General features: G+C 50.1%; 1 protein-coding gene across 1 annotated transcript in view; it reads left to right on the plus strand.

Moving 5' to 3' along the window:
- The window catches only part of SLC1A7 (solute carrier family 1 member 7), a 43,915-nt gene that overhangs the window by 10,347 nt on the left and 12,414 nt on the right, over window positions 1-21,154 (plus strand). Inside the window, exon 3 of the mRNA XM_081308923.1 lies at window positions 14,876-15,091. Coding sequence (XP_081165049.1) covers window positions 14,876-15,091 — 216 coding nt within the window. The remainder of the gene's footprint in view (window positions 1-14,875; window positions 15,092-21,154) is intronic.

Genomic DNA, 21,154 nt, shown 5'->3' on the forward strand with positions numbered 1-21,154 from the left:
CCCATGGTCTATTTTTGAGAAGGATCCATGTGCTGCTGAGAAAAAAGTATATCCATTTGATGATGGTTGATATATTCTATATATGTCAGTTAAGTCTAGGTTGTTGATTGTGATATTGAGTTCTATAGTTTCTTTATTCAATTTTTGTTTGGAGGATCTGTCCAACGGTGAAAGAGGTGTGTTGAAGTCACCCATAATTATTGTGTTGTGGTCTATTTGATTCTTGAACTTGAGGAGAGTTTGTTTTATGAATGTCGCAGCACCATTGTTTGGTGCATAAATATTGATAATTGTTATGTCTTGTTGGTGAATGGATCCTTTTAACAGTATATAATGACCTTCTTTATCCCTTTTGATTAACTTAGTCTTGAAGTCGATTTTATTCGATATGAGGATGGCCACTCCTGCTTGCTTACGAGAACTGTGTGCGTGGTATATTTTTTCCCATCCTTTCACCTTCAGCCTGTGTATGTCTTTTCCAATCAGATGTGTCTCCTGGAGGCAGCATATTGTTGGATTTGTCTTTTTAATCCATGATACCAGCCTATGTCGCTTTATTGGAGAGTTTAGGCCGTTAACATTCAGAGTTACTATTGATATATGGTTTGAACTTCCATCCATGTTTGAATGTTTATCCTTTTTTTTTTTTTTAAATATTTAGTTTGTTTCTCCGTGATTATCTTTCCCCTCGCCCTCTGTCTTTACTGAGGCACTTATGTTAGAAACTTCTTCTTTCATATGTCGATGTCCATTTTCCTTGTATCATTTATAGAAATGATTATTTTTTACTGATTTGTCTTATAATTACAATAGCAATCTTTTATTCATGCTTTTAGAGGTTATATTTCCTCTCATTTCATTTTCAACTTTTTTGACTTTAAAATGTATCTTTTGAATGCCCATACAAGTTTATCAGTATTTTTCCTTTTTCCTTTAACCTCTGGCTTTCCTTTGTCATTGGCCTGCTTAATTCATTTGCAAATAAAGTTACTGATAAGGTAAAAAAAAAAAACAAAAAAAAAAACCCATGGTCTTGGGATCTGTCCTCTGGCTGGGCAGCTAGAGTCCAGCATAAGTTCGGCTACTCTTGCATCCCCAGTAGCTCCACACTGCGCCCCAGAAACCAGGGGCTTTGGGGGTATATTGGTCACAGGCAGTGGGGAGGGTTCAGATTCAGGCTCCTTTGCTTCTGGTTCCAACAAGCGGCAAGTCTGGGCTCAAAGACTGGCACCCATGTCTGCTCCCATCTCATCTCATAACAGCCTTTGCCTCCTCCCTACACCAAGCCCTGGAGATAGACTGCCACCTCATTGTCTCTAAGCTTTTGTGTCTGCACACTGTCACTCCTGCTGAGCCCCTGCCTCCCTCCGATGCCCTGTCTTCTATTTAGTTCTCACCCTGTGCTCATGACCGATTTACTAGCTCAAGTTCCTATCTGTGAAATCCGCCCACCCAGCTCCTTGTTTGTTGGTAGCCACTGAGGACAGCCTGTGTCCACCTCTGATAATACTTATAACCCTGGATGTGCCCAATGTTGTTACATAAATGAATCTGTGGTCATAGTTGATGGATCTCATTATGAGGTACGGGCATCCTTTGGGGGTAGTGGCATCTATTTGAGTAAATGAAACAGCATTCCTATCTGGAGTAACCACTCTTCTGGCTGGACAAGAAGTAGCCCTGCCAAGGGCCAGGCCCAGTTGGTATGATCCCGCATGGTAGGGTGGTGTGTGCTGGGAGGGGATCAGGTTCTCCCCATCTTGGTTTCACAATGACCTCCTTTTGGTGGTCAGCATGACCAGCAGATATAAAAAGATGATGAGATGTAAAGAGCTGTGGCATTAGCAGTGAGGTTGACAGGAGAGATGGTTCTGCCTTAGAGGACCTTGCCATCTGGTAGGGAGACCATCACAGAGATTCTTTCTTCCAGAGAAGGGAAGGGAGGTCCCTGGGGAGTGAGGCAGGACTCACAGGGCTGAGTTGGAGCCCAGCTCAGTCACTGTTCCCAGCATCTTCTAACTCTGGGGCCTCTTTCTAGAATCTATTCTAATCCAGCCCGTAGCCTGAGCCCCTCAGATATGCTACTGTCCTGCAGGATGCCACCTATGCCTGCTAGCTGTGGCTGTGTAAGTCACAGTGAGGGAGGGGACCAGCAGCACAGGCAGGATGCCAAGGACCTACAGGAGGTCCAGGACAGGAGCTCTGTTCTTATCACTAGATGTGCCCACTTAACCAAGTCTCTGACCACCTGAGCCTCAGTGTCATCTGTAAAATAGGAGAGACACATTTCTCCCAAATGAGAAAGTGATGTACCCGAAGACCCAGCATACCTCTGAGGACATTACAAATGCTACAGATTATTTAAATGCTACTAATCATTTAAAGCTTCCCCAAGGCCCAGGTGATTCATGAAACCCTGCACTTCTGTTTCTGCTCTCAGCAGGCAGCCCCCTTGAGTGGCCCCTTTCTTCTATGGGGTTTGGCCACTAGAGCTTACCCGACATCTCTCCTGGGAAGTCCCCCCAACTGAGCCCCACGTGGTGCTCCCTCGACACCAATATAGACCTGCATGTAGCACCTGTGTCACATACACCATGTCTCCGGTGGCCTTTTGCAGAGGTATGGACAACCTCTCTCCCATTTCACCATGATGTGCTCACCTACTGCCCAGGCCAGTCCCCCAAAGCCTCCGCCTTTTCCATGAACTCTGTGCTCACTGTATCTTGCTTTTGGCCCTCACACTCCTATAACCCAGCAGTTTCTCCATTCCCCAGTCATGTGGACATTGCTCCCTCACAAGGTTCACTCACAAAGATCACAGTCTGTCGGCTTTCTCCTGACTGTCCCCCAGTTATCTATTGCTATGTAACCACCACAGACTGGATGTAGTTTTTGTGGCTTGGAAGCCCACGCCCTCACTTCAGTGTCTCACAGGATCTCAGCCAAGGTGTCGGCAGGCCTTTGTTCTCATCTGGTGGCCCTGCCATGGAAGAACCCATTTCCAAACTCCTTGAGGTTGCAGGCAGAGTCATTTCCTTGTGGCTTCTTAATGGCTGCCAGCTGGAGGTCACTCCGGGTTCCTAGAGGCCACCTGCAGTTCCTGACTGCTGGCTCCCTTCACAGGCAGTTCGCAGCAAGGGTCCCACACTTCCCCAGGGCTGGGGAGGCTCTCACTCTCCAGTTCTCTTAGACCAAGTCTTATACAGTATGATCATATGAGTGACATCCCATCATAGCCTATTAGAAGCAAGTGACAGACCTGCCCGCGCTCAGGAAGAGGCCTACACTGGGCACAGACTCTTGGAGGTCTCCTCATGGGATATCTACTTCTTTCTCTCCCTTCACCTTCCTTCTAATTTTGCCCCTAGACAAGCCAGAAATCCTGCCTTTGTCTTCCAGGATCACTTCTACTCATGCTCTGTCCCTGGAGCACAGGGCTGGGTTGGGGGCTGCTGCTGCTTGGCTTCTAGTCCAAGTGGCTCATCAAGAAATTTTTGAACAAGCACAGCTCCCTTACCGTGGAAAGAACTCTGAAAAATGCACTTTATCTCTTTCATCGGATTCCTTATTATCTAGCCTAGGGAGTAGGAGGTACCCAATAGTGTTTATTAAATGAATAAAGAGCAGTAGGAGCTCAGTTGGAGCAGAGGAAAGTTTCCTGTCCAACATTTGAACCTTTGTGACATGGTGAGGAGTCATCTTTTAAAGATTATTTTTGTACATTTAAAGATGTGTTTGTCATTTTAAAAAAATACATAAACAAATTACAAACATTTTGGATAACAGAGGAAAAAAACCATCATTCCACAATTCAAATTCTGCTACTTGTATTATTGTTGTTGTTGTTATTATTTTAAATGTTTGCTCTCATTTTTAGTAGTAAGTTCATAGATCCAGGGTGTCCTTGGTGATTAGTTCAGAGGCTCAACCTTGCCTGGTCCCCAGAGCTGGTCAGCCAATTCTCTGATGCTGCCAAGAGATGACCAAATAAACCAAATGCTAATTTATTCATTCACAGAGATCAATATACTTGCCAAAGAGGACAGATACATACAACCTCTGGCCAGAGCATTCTCCCTGTAGGCTCACCACATGGGAACCGTCTGGTTAGATCTGTTTGCTGGTGGGACAATTTCATTATTTAATTGTGGAACCAGTGTGACTCCAGGTTTGCCAGCTCTGTTCTTGTCTGAGGCCCTGACCTCATCATATGTGTATTTCTGGTAATTCAGTTACAGGTGCTCTGAAAAAGAGAGAATATCATTTCAATGAGGCAGGAGACTCCTTCAAAGGGTGGTGCCCAGATGGAGCGGACCTGCAGGGGAGGGATTGCTTTGTCCTCAGCCTGTCTCTTGGGGACTCAGCTCTGTGCTCCTAAATTACATCCACATGTCCCTCCAGGTACAAGCAGCTCCCAGCTTCCCTGGGGATTCTGGAGAGAAGTACATTTTTAGCTAGTAGCCTCTGAATGTAGGCTGACTGCTTCATCTGGTGGTCATCTAATTAGAGAGTAGCCATTCCAAGGCTGGGAGGATAAGCATCTGGAGGGCACTCTGACACGATGCCTACTGACTGTCACCAGCAGCTCCAGCTATCTTCAAAGGCAAGTTTAATTATGCTTGGTTATTGCTTTGTTACTGACACTGGAAAACTATGTATGTCTAGTACAGTCCAACTCCTCATACAAACAGGAAGTCCAGTGTCTTGTTCTTGAGGCTTCTACCACATCGGCCAAGGTCAGCTTATTTTGTTCAGGGAAGCTTCCTTCCAGTGCTCAGTAGCTAAGAGAAGTAAAATGGCTGCCCTGCCACCCTGCAGCTCTGGTTCCTTATGCACAGCGTTTACTGTGGATCACAGGTCCTGTAGGACTGACAGGAGTCTGCACACAGCTCCTCTCAGATGCACATCTCTGCTCAGACCACAGGGACTCCCGCTCTTTGGTCCTAGATCACACCCCCATGCTCCATCATTGTTTATCAAAGCACCCCAGACATGCCCTGAGATTAGCTCCCTGGGAGTTGAGACCCAACCTCCTTTCCATCCTGTGGGTTCACTCTGAGGGCCTTTTATGCCCACAGGCCTTGGTCTTGGGTGTTGTGGTGCACCACAACACTAACTTCAAACCACAGAAAGCAGGGATTGGGCCTTGACCTGATTTCCCTCAGGGCCCCTGGGTCTCCTGGACATTGGTGCACCTTTCCATTACTCTGCAGATCTGCCATCAAACCACAAAAGGGTCTTTCTTCTCCTGGACACTGTGTGCCTTCTCACCTCACACCTGCCCTTCCAGAGATTCTTCTCAAAATGAAATTGGCTATAGGAGGATTTGCTATCTCTCTACTTCTGAGCTTAGAAACCTTGGATAAAATTCAGAAAATTCTCTATCACGTGACACTGGCAAAGGAACAAATAGTCTGATGGATAGGACGTGTCACAGCGCCATCGTGTCCCTAAGTCAGGGGTGCTCTCCCATGGGCGTGCTCAGATGGGCACCAAGTGGTTTGCCCCCAGCTGTGTTCTCTGCACCTCCTCTCTGACCGATCCCATGATCATCACACCTTCTGCATCTAGAAAAGTCCAGCCTTTGGGATCGAGCAACCCTCTTTTCTCAGTCCCTTCCATTAGGACACTTCCCACTGCTTAAATTCCTTTTGCTTTTAATTTATAGCCTAACCCTCTCCCCATATATCGATAACTTTCTCCTCCTTTAAGTTCTTGGAGACTACCTTACTGTTAACTTCCACAAAAATAAATCTGCCTCCTGCTTTTTTTGGTTTTCATTCAACATGTCATAAGACTTTCCACACGGCACCTCTGCCTGGGGAATCCTATTTTACTCTTCTGCTCAGGCCTAGAGCAGAATTTGCAAAGCCCTTTTCCCCTCACTAGACACTTGGGGTGCTGCTGGAGAGACTGCTGGGGTACCACTGCACCCCCGGCCTCTGGAGTTACCTCGCGTTCTGTGATTCACAACACTTTCAGCCTCTACAATAAAACAGACACAATATCATCTGCAAATTTACAAGGCAGGTCTTAGCAGGTGGTGTGTGTGCATGTATGCATGTGTGTGTCCCATTATGGCCCCTCTGGGGCTGGAGATTTTGTCTAACCTTTAGAATTCAACTGAGCCTTGTTTTCACACATCCGCAGACAAGAGCCACACAAGGAACCAGGGGTGGCTAAACCAGCATCTGGATCCAGCTAGAGCCTCCAATTCTCCACTTGCTTTTTGCCAAACCCTCCTCTCCCCTCATTCTTCAATTTCTTAAACCAGGCATCATTCAAGCAAAACTCAATCCATGTGTTTATGATTCACTGAGACCGAGCATGGCAGTGTTTTGTAAGCTCCACATCACAGCAAAGAAATCCAAGTGTGTTGTATGTGGGTTTGTGTGGGAATCTGTGGTGTGTGTCTGTACATGTGTGTGGGCTGAATGTGTGTTCCTCTGTGTGTGTGTATATGTGTGTTGTTTTTCTTCCTATTTCTTGTAGACTTTTAAAACTTACTTGTCTTAGAGTCAGGAAATCATGTTTGGCCAAAGAATCTCCCCCATTCCCTCTCCCCCTTGCTGAGGAACTCTAGTTTGGCAGAAAACTCCCAAACACCCACGTTCTGACTTCTTGGAGATGGTCCTGGGCCAAGCAGCCTCTAAAGTCTGGTCTGGAAGCCAGGGTGCAGGGGCAGCTGCCCTGGGTTCCCCAGGACAGGCTGGGGGTGGAAGGGAGGCAGGAGCTGTGGGCAGCCAGGGGGCCAAATCTGGTATGGCCTGTGCTTCTGAACTCTGCTCTCAAGTCATGGGCAGCCATTCCTAGCAGAGCTCTGTGGAGTCTTCTGATGGGAGCCCTAGGGAGCCGCCTTTGGTCCTCTTGCCCAGTCAGCTGAGAATCTTACTCATCAAAAGGGAAACATGGCCCAGCTGTGGGCTGTGGGTGGGTCAGACCTTCAGTCTGGTGACTCTGAAAATCTCCAATGGTCCCAGATGCCTATGCCCCTTCTCTCTTCCAGTTAGAGACCTCCTCTTCCTCAGAAGATCCATTCACCTCTGGCCCAGTTCCCGGGTGAGCCAGCCCCTGCTCTGGTCTCTCTCAGTTACAGCTACCACCCAGAGCTTTGTGTTGTCCAGCTGCAGGTGTCACCAGCCCCTGGATGGAGCTCCCAAGGACCACAAACCCATCTCAAGGGACCCCAAGGCACCCAGAGCAGAAGCTCATCAGGGGTGGGATGGGAACATGTGCCAGGGTCTGGGGAGATGAGTGGGTTTTTGAAAAAGCTCTTGCTGCCCTTCTACGGAGAACCACTGCCCTGGGAGAACCTCGTTCATGCAGGTCCTGCCTGAGCAGGTGGGACAGATACTAGACACCCCGCTGGTGAAGGGAAGGGCAGAGAGCTGTGTTCCTATGTGCATGGGCCTGGCCTTCCCTTTCCTTGGGAGTGGCTTCCCTGTCCATGGCCTGGTGGTGACCAACCTGACAGGTGGGCCTAGGAAATCCCTGCGCATGGTGGACAACAGTGTGGTGGTCATCCTTAGAGACACTGCCCTGATGTTCTTTGCCACATGAGAGAGAAAGGGGTAGGAGGCCAGCTCACACAGTGTGGAACTGGACCTGACCCTTCACGGCAAGATGCAGCTGAGAATGATGGTGGTCAGACATGAGCTCTGTGAGGGCTGCAGCCGTGGCCCCCGTGGCTTGTGATTAGGTTCAAGTTTGTCAGTTGCACAAGTCCCAGTGGAGCTTCCTCTGGGGGCCTGGGGGCCTGGGAAGGAGGGAGTTTCAGAGGGCAGCAAGGATGCCAGGGCAGCAGTGCCCCCTGCCCACTGGGAGCCAACTTTGCTCCCTGGAATCACAGTGGAGCTGGAGAGGTGTGGCCTGTGTGGCTGCAGAGGGCTGCTGGGCCCAGTGGGGGGCGCTCTCCTCACGGGAGGTGGATGTCATCCTGGCACCAGAGGGCTTTTTAGGAAGCCAAATCAGCCCGCAATGGCAGGGCTGACTCTGGAGGTGCTGGGTCTTTGTCCTCTGAGGTGTATATGCAGAGGTTGTAGAGAAATTTCTGCCTTCAGGAGGGTGTGCCAGGTCCGGGAAGCCCAAATTTTAGCAAGCTGGAGTCAGGGCATCCTGCCTCAGGTCTTTGAAGGATTTGGCTTGGGGGCGGGGTGTGGCAGAGCCATCTGGGAAGTGTAAGTCCTCCGTGCTAACATGGCACTTGCCGTCAGCTGCCGGGCCTGTCATCTGCTCAAAGCAAAAAAGTAACCCAAGATGCTTGGAAGGGCTGAAGGGACCCTTCTCATCCAGAGACACCCTCCCCCGCCCCAGATGCCTCCTTCTCTGTGGGGTGGAGTCTGCAGCAGTGTCCCAGGGGCCAGTGTGGGAAGGCCTCTGTGACTAGGCCAGCTGAGGTCAGAAGCCATGGGTCTGGTCCAAGGGCTCAGGCTCCTCCCTGTCCCTCAGGTCTCCCAGAGGCAAGATGTTGGGACTGGCTGTGCTGGCAGACCAGGGTACCTGTGTTCTCACTGTGGCTTTAGCAAGTTATTTGCATACCTCCAGTGACTGGAACTTCACTCCTTCTCAAAGCAGCTCCTTCCAGGGCAGGACAACTCTGCTGGATAGTCACTCCTGGTGCCAAGCCAAGGTCCCCAAGGCTTCCCCATCATTCCCGGTGTCCCCAGTCTACTGTGCTCTGGGTTCCGGGGTGCTGTCCCCAGCAGCTCCCCCAGGTCTATGTCTCTGTCATCTGCTGCCTACCACAGCCACCCTCTGTGGGACACAGCCCCCTCCCTGGTCTCTTTGGTAGAGGGTCTCAGTCTTAGAGCAGACCCATGGCATCCTTTATGAGTCCCCAGGCTTCTGGCCCCACAGGCTGAGGGTCCATCAGCCCTTTGGTGGCTCCATATGCCAGGTGACTCACCAGGCTGGCAACCAACAAAACCCCACTGTCTCCTCTTCATGTGCTGCTATTGTGGCTCAGGCTCCCTCTCCCCCACAGAGTTTGTATTCTCCAGGCTGTTGAAGCCGAGTCCAGCCCAGCATGTCTGTGTTCAGTTGCATCGTGTCAGAATTGGCCCGTGGTCCCAGCCTGCTGGGGTCCCTCATCTGACACATGAGCGGCTCCTCCCAGCTTCCTGTGCTCTATAAATCTGATCCACATGCTGTCAGCAGCCTTGGCCAAGCCATTGATAAAAATGACCAGAAAGAAGAGGTCTGAAAGTAGAGCCTTCCTCTAGAGGCCATGTCTACTGTCTGCAATAGTCATTCAACTTCTGTCCCTTTACCAACTCACCATCTGTTTCTGGAAGTCCTGGGGCCAACTCCCTCAATATCACACAGACTCAGTGCCAGGGCACTCTCTAAACTTGGCCAGGGGACCAAAGCTGGTTCAGATGACTGTTCTTAGGGAAGCTACAATGGATGCTCACAGTCACCAGAGCTCACAAGGTATCCTCTGATCCCAAACGTCCCCTGGTTTAACATCACATCTATCACACACCTGCCCCCAGGCCTGCCTATGCCAGGGTCTGGGATTCTGAGGCCCTAAAATTGAACTAGATCCAACCCTGTACTGAGGAGCTCCCAATCTATGGGCCAGGCGGTCAGAGGACATTGACAACACAGGAGCACAAACAATTGAAATATATTGTGTGTTTACTATTCTAAACCAGGATTGGCTCTCATGACAAACCAGCCATTAATCCTCCACTGGGAACAGAGGTAGGCAGAGGCTCTGGAACTTGCCCAAGGGCTCTGGCTAGTAAGACATGCCCAGGAGCTTTCTAGCCTAGCCTGGGTCAGGCAGGCCTTCAGGGAAAAGAGGTGCTGCATCCGGAGAGGTGAGCAGCAGGAGAGGACAGGTAGGAAAGAGCTTCCTGAGACAAACAGGAAGCATAGGGTGCCTGACCAAGATGGTGGCAGTCAGGGAAGGCCTCCCCGAAAAAGTGATGTCTACACTGACCTTGAAAAAGGCCCATGGAAATGTCTGGGCTGGGGACATAGGGGCAGCACTGCTCGGTAACCAGCCCTCAGGCAGATGGCTGAGCTGCCCAGAGCTACCTGGTGTAAGAGGGGGTCATAATTCCCACCTGGGGGTTGGTGTAAGAACCAGGTGAGGCCAGTAAGCAGCCTTTTTCTCTCTTTACCAGGAGCCCCAGCGGCTGCCTCCCTTCCCCCAGCCCCTGCAAGTGGAACAATTACCAGATTGTATCGGGCGGGCGGGGCCCTGGGAGCCTGGCCAGCTCCCTACTGCCTCTGCAAGTCGGTGCCTCTCATTACCACAATCTCTTGATCCCCAATCCCTGGGCTCTGAGTGGTGGCCAGATGGCTTAGGAGGCAGTTGCAGGCCTCTAGGCTCCTGGAGCTCTTCTCTGGGACCCTCATGGGCCTTGAGGGCTCCCAGGAGCACCCACCAAGATTAGAGTAGGATAAAAAAAAGGTTACCTATTGTTCCCCACTCCCACCATAAATCACAGAGCCAGGAGGAACATTTGAGGTCCTCTTTATGGGACCTCCCACTCTATCTGGGTTTAGCATACCGAGGTGGTCATCTAGGCTCCACATGGATATCTCCCAATATGGGGAGCTCCCTACCACAAACACTGGGGCCACAGCCATGGGCAAATCAAGAACTCTGATAATTGAACTAAAAAGGTTGGATCACATTACAGTCATGGTCAGTCCAAACCAGAACATGGGGGTGGGGGTGTTAAACCAGGTCTGTACCGCCAAGAAGCCTTGTGGAAGATAGGAAACCTCCAAGGGTTCTGAATCTGAAATCCCTGTTCCGGTTTTGACTCTAGAACTTACTAGTCTGGTCCATTTGCCTTCACCTTCCAGAGCTCTGTTTTCCTTATCTGTGACTCACTCAGACCTGGGCGCCCACTACAACAGACACTAGGCAGAAGCAGCTAATGAGCAATTGAAACGCTGTGAGTGCAATCAAGGAGCTAAATCCTAAATTTTTAAAAATTTATTTTAATTAAAATATAAAACATGAGCAATGTAAAAATTTTACATGGACTATGCTTTGAAGAGGGAATATTTCAGTTCAAGTATTATTAAAATTAATTTTGCAAAAAAAATGCATTTTACCTGTTCCTTTTTATTTTTTCAATGTGACTATTAGAACATTTTAAATGACTACTTTGGCTGGCTGGAACATTTTAAATGACTACTTTGGCTGGCTTTATGACTCTATAGGGCAGCACTGATTTAGCAAGTTATTTAAGGATTGAATGAGGTAGATTAGATGATCAGGGCTAGAGGAACAGCAAATCTTAAAGCAAATTGTGGTTTATGCCTCTGCCAGGTGCTCATGTGTTCTGTAGCACATAAAAGATGCTCATTCTAGAGATTCTAGAAAACATGGACAAAAATGAAAAACAAAATACAAATTACCTGTGAGCCCACCACCCAAAGAAAATTACTATTAATTTTTCTTTCTAGAGTTTGTGTGTATACATACATACCATGTCCATATGGCCTAAAGCGCCCCCAACCACCACTGTGTCCCAGCTTGTAGATTTCTCAGAAAACTCACTTTAACAGATAACTCTTGGACCTTGAGGAGCCCTGCTCTGGAAAGAGCCTCCTAAAGGACACACTGCAGAATTTTCCACCTCCTTTCTTGTTACTGTGATTTCCAGGAATGGCATGGGTCACACATTGGGATCAGTGCCCCCCCTAGTACTTCCCCCTGCTCTTGGCTGCTGCCATTGCCTGCGGCCACCCTGGCACCACCTGCACCTGCCTGGGGAGCAGCCTCTGGGTCAGCTCTTGCCAGCAGCTCCCACTCCCCTGGTCCCATTTCTGCTCCCCCTCCCTTCAGGCAGTAGGAAAGCCCTTCCCCTTTGGGGGTGGAGGGAGGAAGGTTCCAGAGAAGAACTGCTTGGGTCCCAGGAAATGGAATTCCTTCCATTTTCTGCAGCAGCCCTCTCTCTCCTTTATAGAGGAATGAGGGACCCACAGGGCTGGGGGTGGAGGTCCTGTTCTGTCCAGAGCCTGTAATTCCTGCCTCCCATAGCTGCTTGTCCCTGAGCTGGCACCATCCCTGTGTAGGGCTGTTTTTTTCCTTCAGGGCTCTTTACCCCTTTCTGAAATCTGGATTTTATCTGTACCCCTCTACCGCACAATCCCTCAATCATGTCTGTCTACATTCTGCCCAGTAAGTTGGAGAGGGCTCACTTACCTCTAGGGCTTCCTGCAGGGCTATAACAAGTTGGTAAATTGCTTTTCTCCATTGCATTAGATTAGGAGCATCTTCTCAGTGATACCATCCTTTGTAAAGGCTGCTTAGAACTCTGGCACACGGACTTGCTGTACCTTTTGATCTAAGACACAAGGTCTTTGCCCTTAACTTAAAGGGACCATTCCGGTACCCTCCAGGTACACTTTCCTCTGATATTCTCAAATGTAAGGAGTGTTTAGTTCTCCTCCTCAAACATCCAGCAAATTCTGCTAGATGAATTATGCTGAAGTGCTTCCAGGCCCTTGCTCCCCACTATGTGCACCACCTTGGTGGCTCTCAGTGCCCCCTGTCTGACATTCAAGGCCACCCACTCCTGCATTCAGTTGGTCTTTTCTGTCCCATCACCATACTTCAAATATGACCTGAACTCTGTCCACACTGAACAGCACAGTGGCCCCACACTTTCAGCCTCCCCGTTACCTTCTGTTATCCCCTTCCCTGGCACATCTGCCCCACCTCCAACTCTTCCTTATCTTCTAAGAACCTCCTCCAAGAAGCCCTAGCTAGAGTTAACCCTCATCCCCTAGAGAGATAGATAGTCCTTCTTGTCTCTTTCCTTGCCATACTGATGTATCCACCTTGTCCTGTGGTTATTTCACGTCCCCTTCTGTCCCAGATTTTTGTCTCCATCCCTACTCACTGCAGGAGTAGAAGCTCTCTAAAGTCAGGAACGGGTGCTGACTTCTCTCTGTGGGCACAGGGCACGACACAGAGTGGGCACAAATTTTTAAAAGACAGGTATGGAGTTGGGGCTCGAGTTCTGATCCAGTTGGTCTGATCCTTCTCTCAAGGCCACAGCTTCCCTGAAAACTGAGGTGGTTGGACTGGACTGTGGTATTCTGTTGGGAGAGAGGACTGCTTGGTTTGAGGTCAATGTGCTGGCTCTGGCCTGGGGTAATCTCTTGGATAATGATTACAGCAGCCCGGCTCCTCCAGCTACACAATCCCATTATGAGCCCTTCAGGATTTATGTCTGAGCCCCACCCTAAGCCCATCACTAACATATGGCATCCTGGCAAAGGAAGATGACAGCAATTCTAAACATTGACTCATTCATTCAATCACTCATTCATTAAGCAACAAGTTACTGGACCAGGCTGGGGCTGGCTCTGGGTGGACTCAGCGGATACCAACCTGGCCTGGAAGGTGCTTCTAGAAAACAGTCAGTAATTCAGTGAGGTGGGGACTGTGGGAGCTCAGATAAGGGGTTCCTTTCAGCAGGGTGATCAGGAAAGGCTTCCAGGAGGAGGGACCCTTGCCTCTTTTGTTTCCCCCCAAAAAAACTTTTCCAGTTTATTCTTGTTTGAACATTTAGACAGTTTATTGACTGCTAAGAATAGCCTAGAAAGATCTTATAATTATGTTAAGAAAACTAATAACAACTACTTCTTTTTCTCCACATTTTGTACTGGTGCATTCTAGTTGTACATAATGGTGGGATTGTTGTCACATATTAGTCCATGCACACGCCCTGTGTCTTCATATGGCAGGCCAGCCATGTGGCAGTGAGCAGGACAGCAGGGCTCGGGCCAGGGAATGGGCCTGTTGTCCTAGCCTTGGCCTGGCACTGGATGCTGCTGCATGTAGTCTGATAAGAAGAGGGTGGATGGATGGGGAGGGATTATCTGCTCTTGTTTACATGATTAAAACCGGACAAATATTTCCTTTATCTGAGAGAATGAAAGGGTTTTGGGGAAAAAATCCTTTTGGCAGCAAAACAAAGCACAAGCATTTCCTTAATTAATCTCTGCCCCTCCTCCTCCCCACCCTCTCCACACCCCTGCACCAGCCACAGACTCTCTGGGTCTGACCTGCACTAGTGGACAGAGGGGTCAGATGGGGGTGGCCAGCAATGGGGAAGAACTGAGCGGCGAGCGATCCGCAAGCGCCCTCCACACAGCCTCCTATGAGGGAGATCTGGTCTAGGCACCAACCCACGATGGCCCAGACTGGCTCCTCTCTGAGAGGGGGACCACTCTTGTTCTCATTTTGGAGATGGGACTCCTGAAGCCCCAACATGGAAGGATGACTTGCTTGCCAGAGGTCACGTAACACGTCGGCAGGACTCTAGCTAGGCCCAGGTCACCGACTTCTGGCTTCTCACTCATTGATTCACTCAGCAAAGCTGAGACTTTGCTAGTGCTGGGGACTGGGGTCTCACAGATAATCAGACCTGTCCCTCTCATATCACTCAATCCAGAGACAGAGACAGGTCAACAGACGGTGATAACCAGGGTCGTGATAGAGGAGGCTGGGGGGTTGGGAGAGCCCCAGAATGGGCTCCTAACTGTGGAAGAGAGGCAGTCTAAAAAGACTTTGCTGAAGAGATGACACTGAGCCTGGTGGGTAGGAGTTAGGCCAGAGAAGCTTCTGAGAAGAAGGGTACCACACCGAGGGAACAGCACCGGCAAAGGTGTGAACAGCTAGGCTGGTGACCCTGGGTGTCAAGAGGAGAGCAGAATGGAAAGAGAATTAGCAGGAGCCACAGGACTGTATTACTGAGAAGAGGGTTCCCTGGAGCATGCGGGTGGTTGGGAGCAGAGGGCTGAGCACAGCCAGGAGGGGGCTAGGGTGGTCACACCCGAGTGCCTGCCAGGGGGTGTGTGCCCCCCATAGACCTGACCTATCTCTTCCTCCCAGCTTGATGTCTGGCCTTGCCTCCTTGGATGCCAAGACCTCTAGCCGCCTGGGCATCCTCACCGTGGCATACTACCTATGGACCACCTTCTTGGCCGTTATCGTGGGCATCATCATGGTCTCCATCATCCACCCAGGTGGTGCAGCCCAGAAGGAGATAACAGAGCAGAGTGGCAAGCCTGTCATGAGCTCAGCGGACGCCCTGCTGGACCTCATCCGGTAACCTGCTACTGATGCCCTGCTTAGGAGTGCACACCTGGCCAGGGGTGCCCTGCATGGCCTCCACAGGGCAGGATAGGGTAGATGCTGGGGGGCTACTGGGAGCTGCTCTATTATGTGTGGTAACAAGAAGTAGGCATGGAGGTCCTGCTGAAGCCCTGAGCTCCTGGGACCCTGAAGTCAATGAGGAGCATGTCCTGTCCCCCAGCCCAGGGTTTCCATCTGAGCTCTTGCTGCTACCTGCCCCATCAGTCCAGAAGCAGGAGGGCAAGACAGGCCTGCTCCCATGCCTGCTGTTTGGTCAGAGCAGGGTCAGTGAGCCCTTGTGATTCCATAAGCAGCTGTGAGCACCTAACCTATGAGGTTGGAGGCCTGAAGGGATGGGTTTCCTCCTCTTTTCTAACAAAGAAAAGGTCCCCTTTTCACAGATGAAGACATGCAGCTCCAAGAAGTGGTGTGACTTTTCCAGGGGTATCTAGCAGGTAGATTGTAGGACCAGGATTCCATCCAGGCCTAACTCCCAGGATGGTGCTCTTGGCCGCCATTGTGGTCCTGCATCAGCTCTGCTGACCATGTGCCATGGACCTGAGCCCTTGTCCCCAGGAAAGTACTGCAGACTCAGCCATAGAGCCACAAGGGACACCTCCCCACAGACTCCCTGCAGGCAGCCCCTCTCCTGTCCCTCACCCTGCCTTCTAGGAGAGAAAGATACAGAAATAGGTAAAGACTATATCAGGGATGGGTGCTGTGATGGGGCAGGAGCAAAAAGAAGTCTAAAGAAGGGGATGGGGAGGTGGTGGAGGGCAGGGAGGTGGGTGGAGGGCAGTGATGGATGCAGGTCCAGAGATGGGAGGGAATGGTGTGGGAGGGAGGGCCCGCAGCCATCCAGCCTGACTGCAGCATTTGTGTGAGGAGAGACATGGAAGGTGTTGCTGGGCAATTGGGTGGAGGCCCGTAAGGGCCCCAGGAAATAGGTTTTAAGTAGAGGAGTGGCATGATCCAATTCAGAAGGCTTTGGCTGTGAGAGTGGCTCTGGGTGGGAGCAGGGGTAGGGTGGGAGGAGAAGGTAGATCCAGGGACTGGCGGCCGTGGTGTAGGGGATGGGATGGGGACTGTGCAGCAGCTCAGGGGGTAGCATCAGCAGGGGGAAGGAGAAACATGCATGGCACTGACATGCATGTTTCTGGCCTGATAATACAAGTGGACAGCAGTGTGGTCACCAAGACACAGGAGGTGCCAGTGCAGGGACAGACCTCCCAGGGTAGATGCCAGCTGGTGGTTTCAATGGATCTCAATCTTGTGGGAGAGAGTGAGCTTGAGATGGAGGTTTGGAAAGTACCAGGGTAGAGGCAGTAGGTGGCCCTGATGGTGTCTTTCCCAGGACCATGTGAGTGTGGACGAGGGACTAGATGGTGCCTGCAGAAGCACTCACACCTGGGAATGGCCTGGTGGACTTGACCTGCTACCCCGTTAAACTTGCCCTGTGGAGTCCTCCTTGTCCCTCTCATTTTCCAGCCAATTTAGGATATAAGGAGTCTCGGCCTGTCTAATATAAAAACTCCAGATTCATTCAATTTAAAACTAATCCTGTCCTAGCCTTGAGGATCTGATCAAGCTCAGAAAGCTGCAGTGGGAAGAGGATCGTCGGTGTTTCTCTTCTTCTGTCTGCTCCTCTGCTGCCAGCACTGGGGTTGGAGCAGCAAGGAGAGAGGGGAGGCTGGGGACACTGCAAGATCCTCCCTTACAGGGATGAGTAAGCTGCAGTGGGGCTCCCTGGTTGAGATTCTTCAGGGATATTTTTGTGGGTTCATTTGATCTACATCTTTATATCTCTTCCATCTGTCTGCTTCAAGCACCCTCCTCAGGCCTGATCTCTGCTTAATCCCTCTGCTGTGGTCAACTCACCCCTCTAGGTGATGCTCTTGGGCAGAGTCCCTTCTGTGACTGGCCCATGGGAAAGAATACATATTCTTGTTAGAAGTGCAGGTCTTTCCCAGGGCCTTTGGACATGAGTCAGGCACCAGCCCCTACATTCCTCAAACCCTGGGGAACATGAGCCAAGATCTCTGGCTCATGTTCTCCTGGCTTCAGTTTAGGGAGAAGCTTCCTCTCATCCCCCATGGGGATACATGCCTAGCACAGCTTCTCTCCCCCTCTTTAAAAAAACTCTCACTCCCTGTGTCAGTCAGTTACTGCTGTGTAACAAACTACCTAAGAGTTTTGTGTTTGAAACGACCACCAGGAGTCTACAGTCAGCTGGGAGGATCTGCTGATTTGACTGAGCCCAGTCATGGCTTGCAGGAGGCCGATGGCCCCACTGTGGAATGGATGGCTTGGCTGACATGGCTCAGCAGGGCTGCGTGTGGTCTTTACTCTGGCAGGCCAGTCCAGCTTCATTCAGGGTGGCAACAGGATTCCAGGAGAGAGCTTGTCTGGGCATCCTTTTATGCTGAAGGTAGAGGAGAAAGAGAGGAAATAGAAGCTTGTGAGTATGTTTTCAAGCCTCTGCTTTTGGCAAGTCTATGAGCATCCTCTTGGCCAGAGAAAATCACATGGCCAAGCCCAGACTCAGAGTGGGAGAGGCAACTCTCCCTTCCTTCCCCTGACCCTGGCCACACTGGCCTCGGCTGTTCCTCCATGTCAAGTGTGCTCCTGTCTTGGTGACATTGGTGCCTCTCTGAATGGCCTTGATGGGGGAGCACATGGCCCCTTCCCTCACTCGGTGGATGTCTCTGCTCAGTATCACCTTCAGAAGGTCCTCATGGTCCCTTCCCCACCCCATTCTCTCTCTCCCTCCCTTCTCTTTGCTTTTCGTCACAGCCTTCATGACTACAGACACTATCACATCCATGAACTTCTTTATTTCTTCTTCTGTGGCCCCCACTGGAATAAACAGTTATATGCCCCTTGTAGCCAGATCTCTACAAATCTGTTCCCTGCTCTTTCATGGAGCCTGGAACAGCACAGAGCAGGTACTAGGTGTCTGCTGAATGCATACATGGGACACAGAGTCTTCAGTGGAGTTGGGGTCTGAAGCCCTGGGAGGAGCTGGAATCACCCAGGAGAAACACCCTGTGTGCTGGCCACAGAGGCTCAGGACCAGCCTTGGTGCACAGCCATGCTGGAGGCTGTGGGAGCAAATGGAACACAAGTGGGGACAGGAGGAGATCGAGTGTCCTGGCAGCCAAGGCAGAAAGAATTTGGAGAAGCCTCATTTCTAAGATCATTATTTCTAGGATCTGGTGCCTATGACTCATCATTTCTTGGATTCTATGATTCCAAACAGCTTTTCCACGTGGTAGAAGAAGTGGTGGGTGCTGGAGCAGACCTCTCCCCCCGCTGCATAGCCTACCCTGATCAGGGGCTGCAGAGCTTTGGATCAGACACATGTGTCAAAGTCAAATGTTCCAGAGCTGCTTCTCACATGGTGAAAACTGATCCTTCTGCTTTGAGGCTTTTGCAAAACTGGGTGGTTGGGCATCACCGTCACTATTTCTTGGTCAGAGAGTGGGGCTGCGGGGAGGGGGTCACATGCTTTCTGGGGTGGAGTACCAGAACCTGAGAGACCTACGGTCTCATCTCAGCATTGCCAGCAATAAGCCACTGTGTGACCCTGACCAGGCCAGGCCCTCTCTCCACAGTTCAGTTCCCAATGATTCTCACGATGCCTCCGGTTCTGTGGTCCTACGAACCAAGGCCCACGAGCCAGTGAACAAGCTGCAGAGAATGAGCTGAAGCTTCTGGAAGCAGATTCTAGAGCAACAGGACAGCCCAACCTCCTGGACCTTGCATGTCCCCAGGGTGCAGTTAGCTGTTTGGCCTTAGAAAGGGAAGCTGGGGCTGGAGGGCAGCTCCGTGGTAGAGGGCCTGCCTAGCATTCTTGACACCCTGGGTTTGATCCCCAGCACAGCAAAATAAATTAAAAAGAGAGGGAGGAGAAGTTGGTGAGGTTGGGAAGAATGAGCTGGAGAAGGAAGGAGTGGACAGAATTTGGTGTAGGGATGCCCAGGGAGCAGGTGTGGTCACTTAACCAAAAGCAGCCCACCTTTACTAAGAACCGGCTCTGAGAAAAGGCATCGTAATAGGAACTGGGTGCGGGGCAATAAATACAAGGCTCTGCAATAGGACCGTCCCCCATCTATAGATAAGAAGGGTATGAGGGATGCCACTGTCATCCTCTGAGAGGATGTGAGGACAATGGGGACACTGGCACTGAAGGTACTTAGGGTCTCCTTCCCTTTGCTCTGGCCCAGAGCAGGTGCCTGCAAATGTTTTTGACTGAACAAGAAAATGTATAACTGGGACAGGGAACTGGGACATGGGGGCAGATATGACAAATGAAAAGCCAGAAAGATGCAGGGGCTGACTACACAGGGGAAAAGAAGCCACACAGCTCACCTCCAGGGGTGCAAAGATTTGTGTCCATGTGTCAAGATGATTCCAGAGGAATGCAACAGGCTGTGTCCCTGGATGACCTGCCAAGTCATGAATTCATTTCCCAAGGCTCCAAGTGGGGGCTCCAGAAAACTGACGTCTGATCCTGTGCAGCCTCACAGAAAAAACCCACACGGAACACTAATCAGAGTTGGCCCCTTATTCTTTCTTTTTCTTATTTTTTTCTTTTTCTCCCCCCCCCCCAATCTTATTAAAACACCACAGAAGTTGAGTAATGACTTGGCTCTATAGCTCCTAGTTACCATCTCAGGAACTGGACAAAACTCTCAGAAGCTGTCTTTGAAAAGAAATAATCTCCACCTTTGGGGCCTGGATTGGAGACAAGTGACTAGGGGCTAGTTTGAAACTGTCACAGTGAGAACTCAAATAATAAATGAGGGGGAAGTCTGGAGATGGACCTTGGCCCTGCCCACAGAAATGCACAGGGAGTGTGTGGGTATTTGTAGGCATGGCAATTGTCTCCAGGCACATTGTAGCTGCCACCAGAAGCACAGGCCTCACCAGACATGCAGGAACGACTCCCATGGATATTCAAAGCCAAAAGAAAATGTTGTACATTTCCCCAAATAATAATCCAAAGCAAAATTCTTGATTAAATCTGCAGTTCCCTGATGTTAGTATGAGCAAACATGTCAGTCAGGAACTGCTCCCTGGCTGCTAGTTAAGAGAAACCTGCAACAGCAGAGGTTAGGTGATTGATTCCTAGGGGGGGATAAAGCCCTGCATTTTCTCCTAAATGAGTGGTCCAGAGGCGGGCAACTCTCACACATCAGGATCTCATGCTTGGTCATCTGTGTGCACTGCCATGCTTAGCATTTGGCTTTCATCATCAGCGTGATGATGACGTTGTGCTGACGTTAAAGGAAGGTTCAAAGGAATGTACATACCAGGTACAAATTCCATTTGGTTTTTCCTGATCTTTCACATGTTCTTTAGTTTCTGTTCAAGCTAAAGCAAACTTCCCTTCAAATTTCATTAGAAAACAACCTCTGATTAAGTCACTTGAATCTCCTGGAGCTAAACCTGGGAGAGATTTTCAAACTATTGATGCCCAGATGCCCAGGACAGGTGGACAATGTACCCCAGCAGGTTGTACATGCATGTTCCTGGCACAAATGCAGGCACTGTGCTTCTGGTCTGCTTGGTGTCAGAAAGATTTTTGCGGGCTGCTCCCATACTGGTGGCAGAGATCTGCTTATCTCTCATGGGAAAAAAAAATTCTTCAAACCTCTGAGATCCCAGTTCCTGACCTTTGCTTCTTCTCTCCCTTGTGACAAAGTTGAAACTCCTGGGGAATGGGTAAATGATGGTTGGGTCACAACATACCCATGACCAGCCTTCTGCTTTGCTAGCTCCTTCTGACCCTCTTCCTCTGGCCAATATGTACACTGAACCAGAGTCTTGGCAGCAGTGAAAACATGACAGTGTCTGCCTCCAGTGGTGGCTGCTTGGGAGTAGGGTTTAGAAAGCATACACACTCACGTCCACGTGTCTAACTCCAGGCATGTGTGAACTGAGTCTTGAGAGAGAAGAGATTTGCCAAGAACAAAAGTGAGTGGGAGGGTGATCTAGGAGGAGAGCAGCGTGAGTGTGTTGCACATGGACTGT

This window comes from Spermophilus citellus, assembly GCF_964194105.1.
Source record: "Spermophilus citellus genome assembly, chromosome: 9".
Classification (NCBI taxonomy): Eukaryota; Metazoa; Chordata; class Mammalia; order Rodentia; family Sciuridae; genus Spermophilus; species Spermophilus citellus.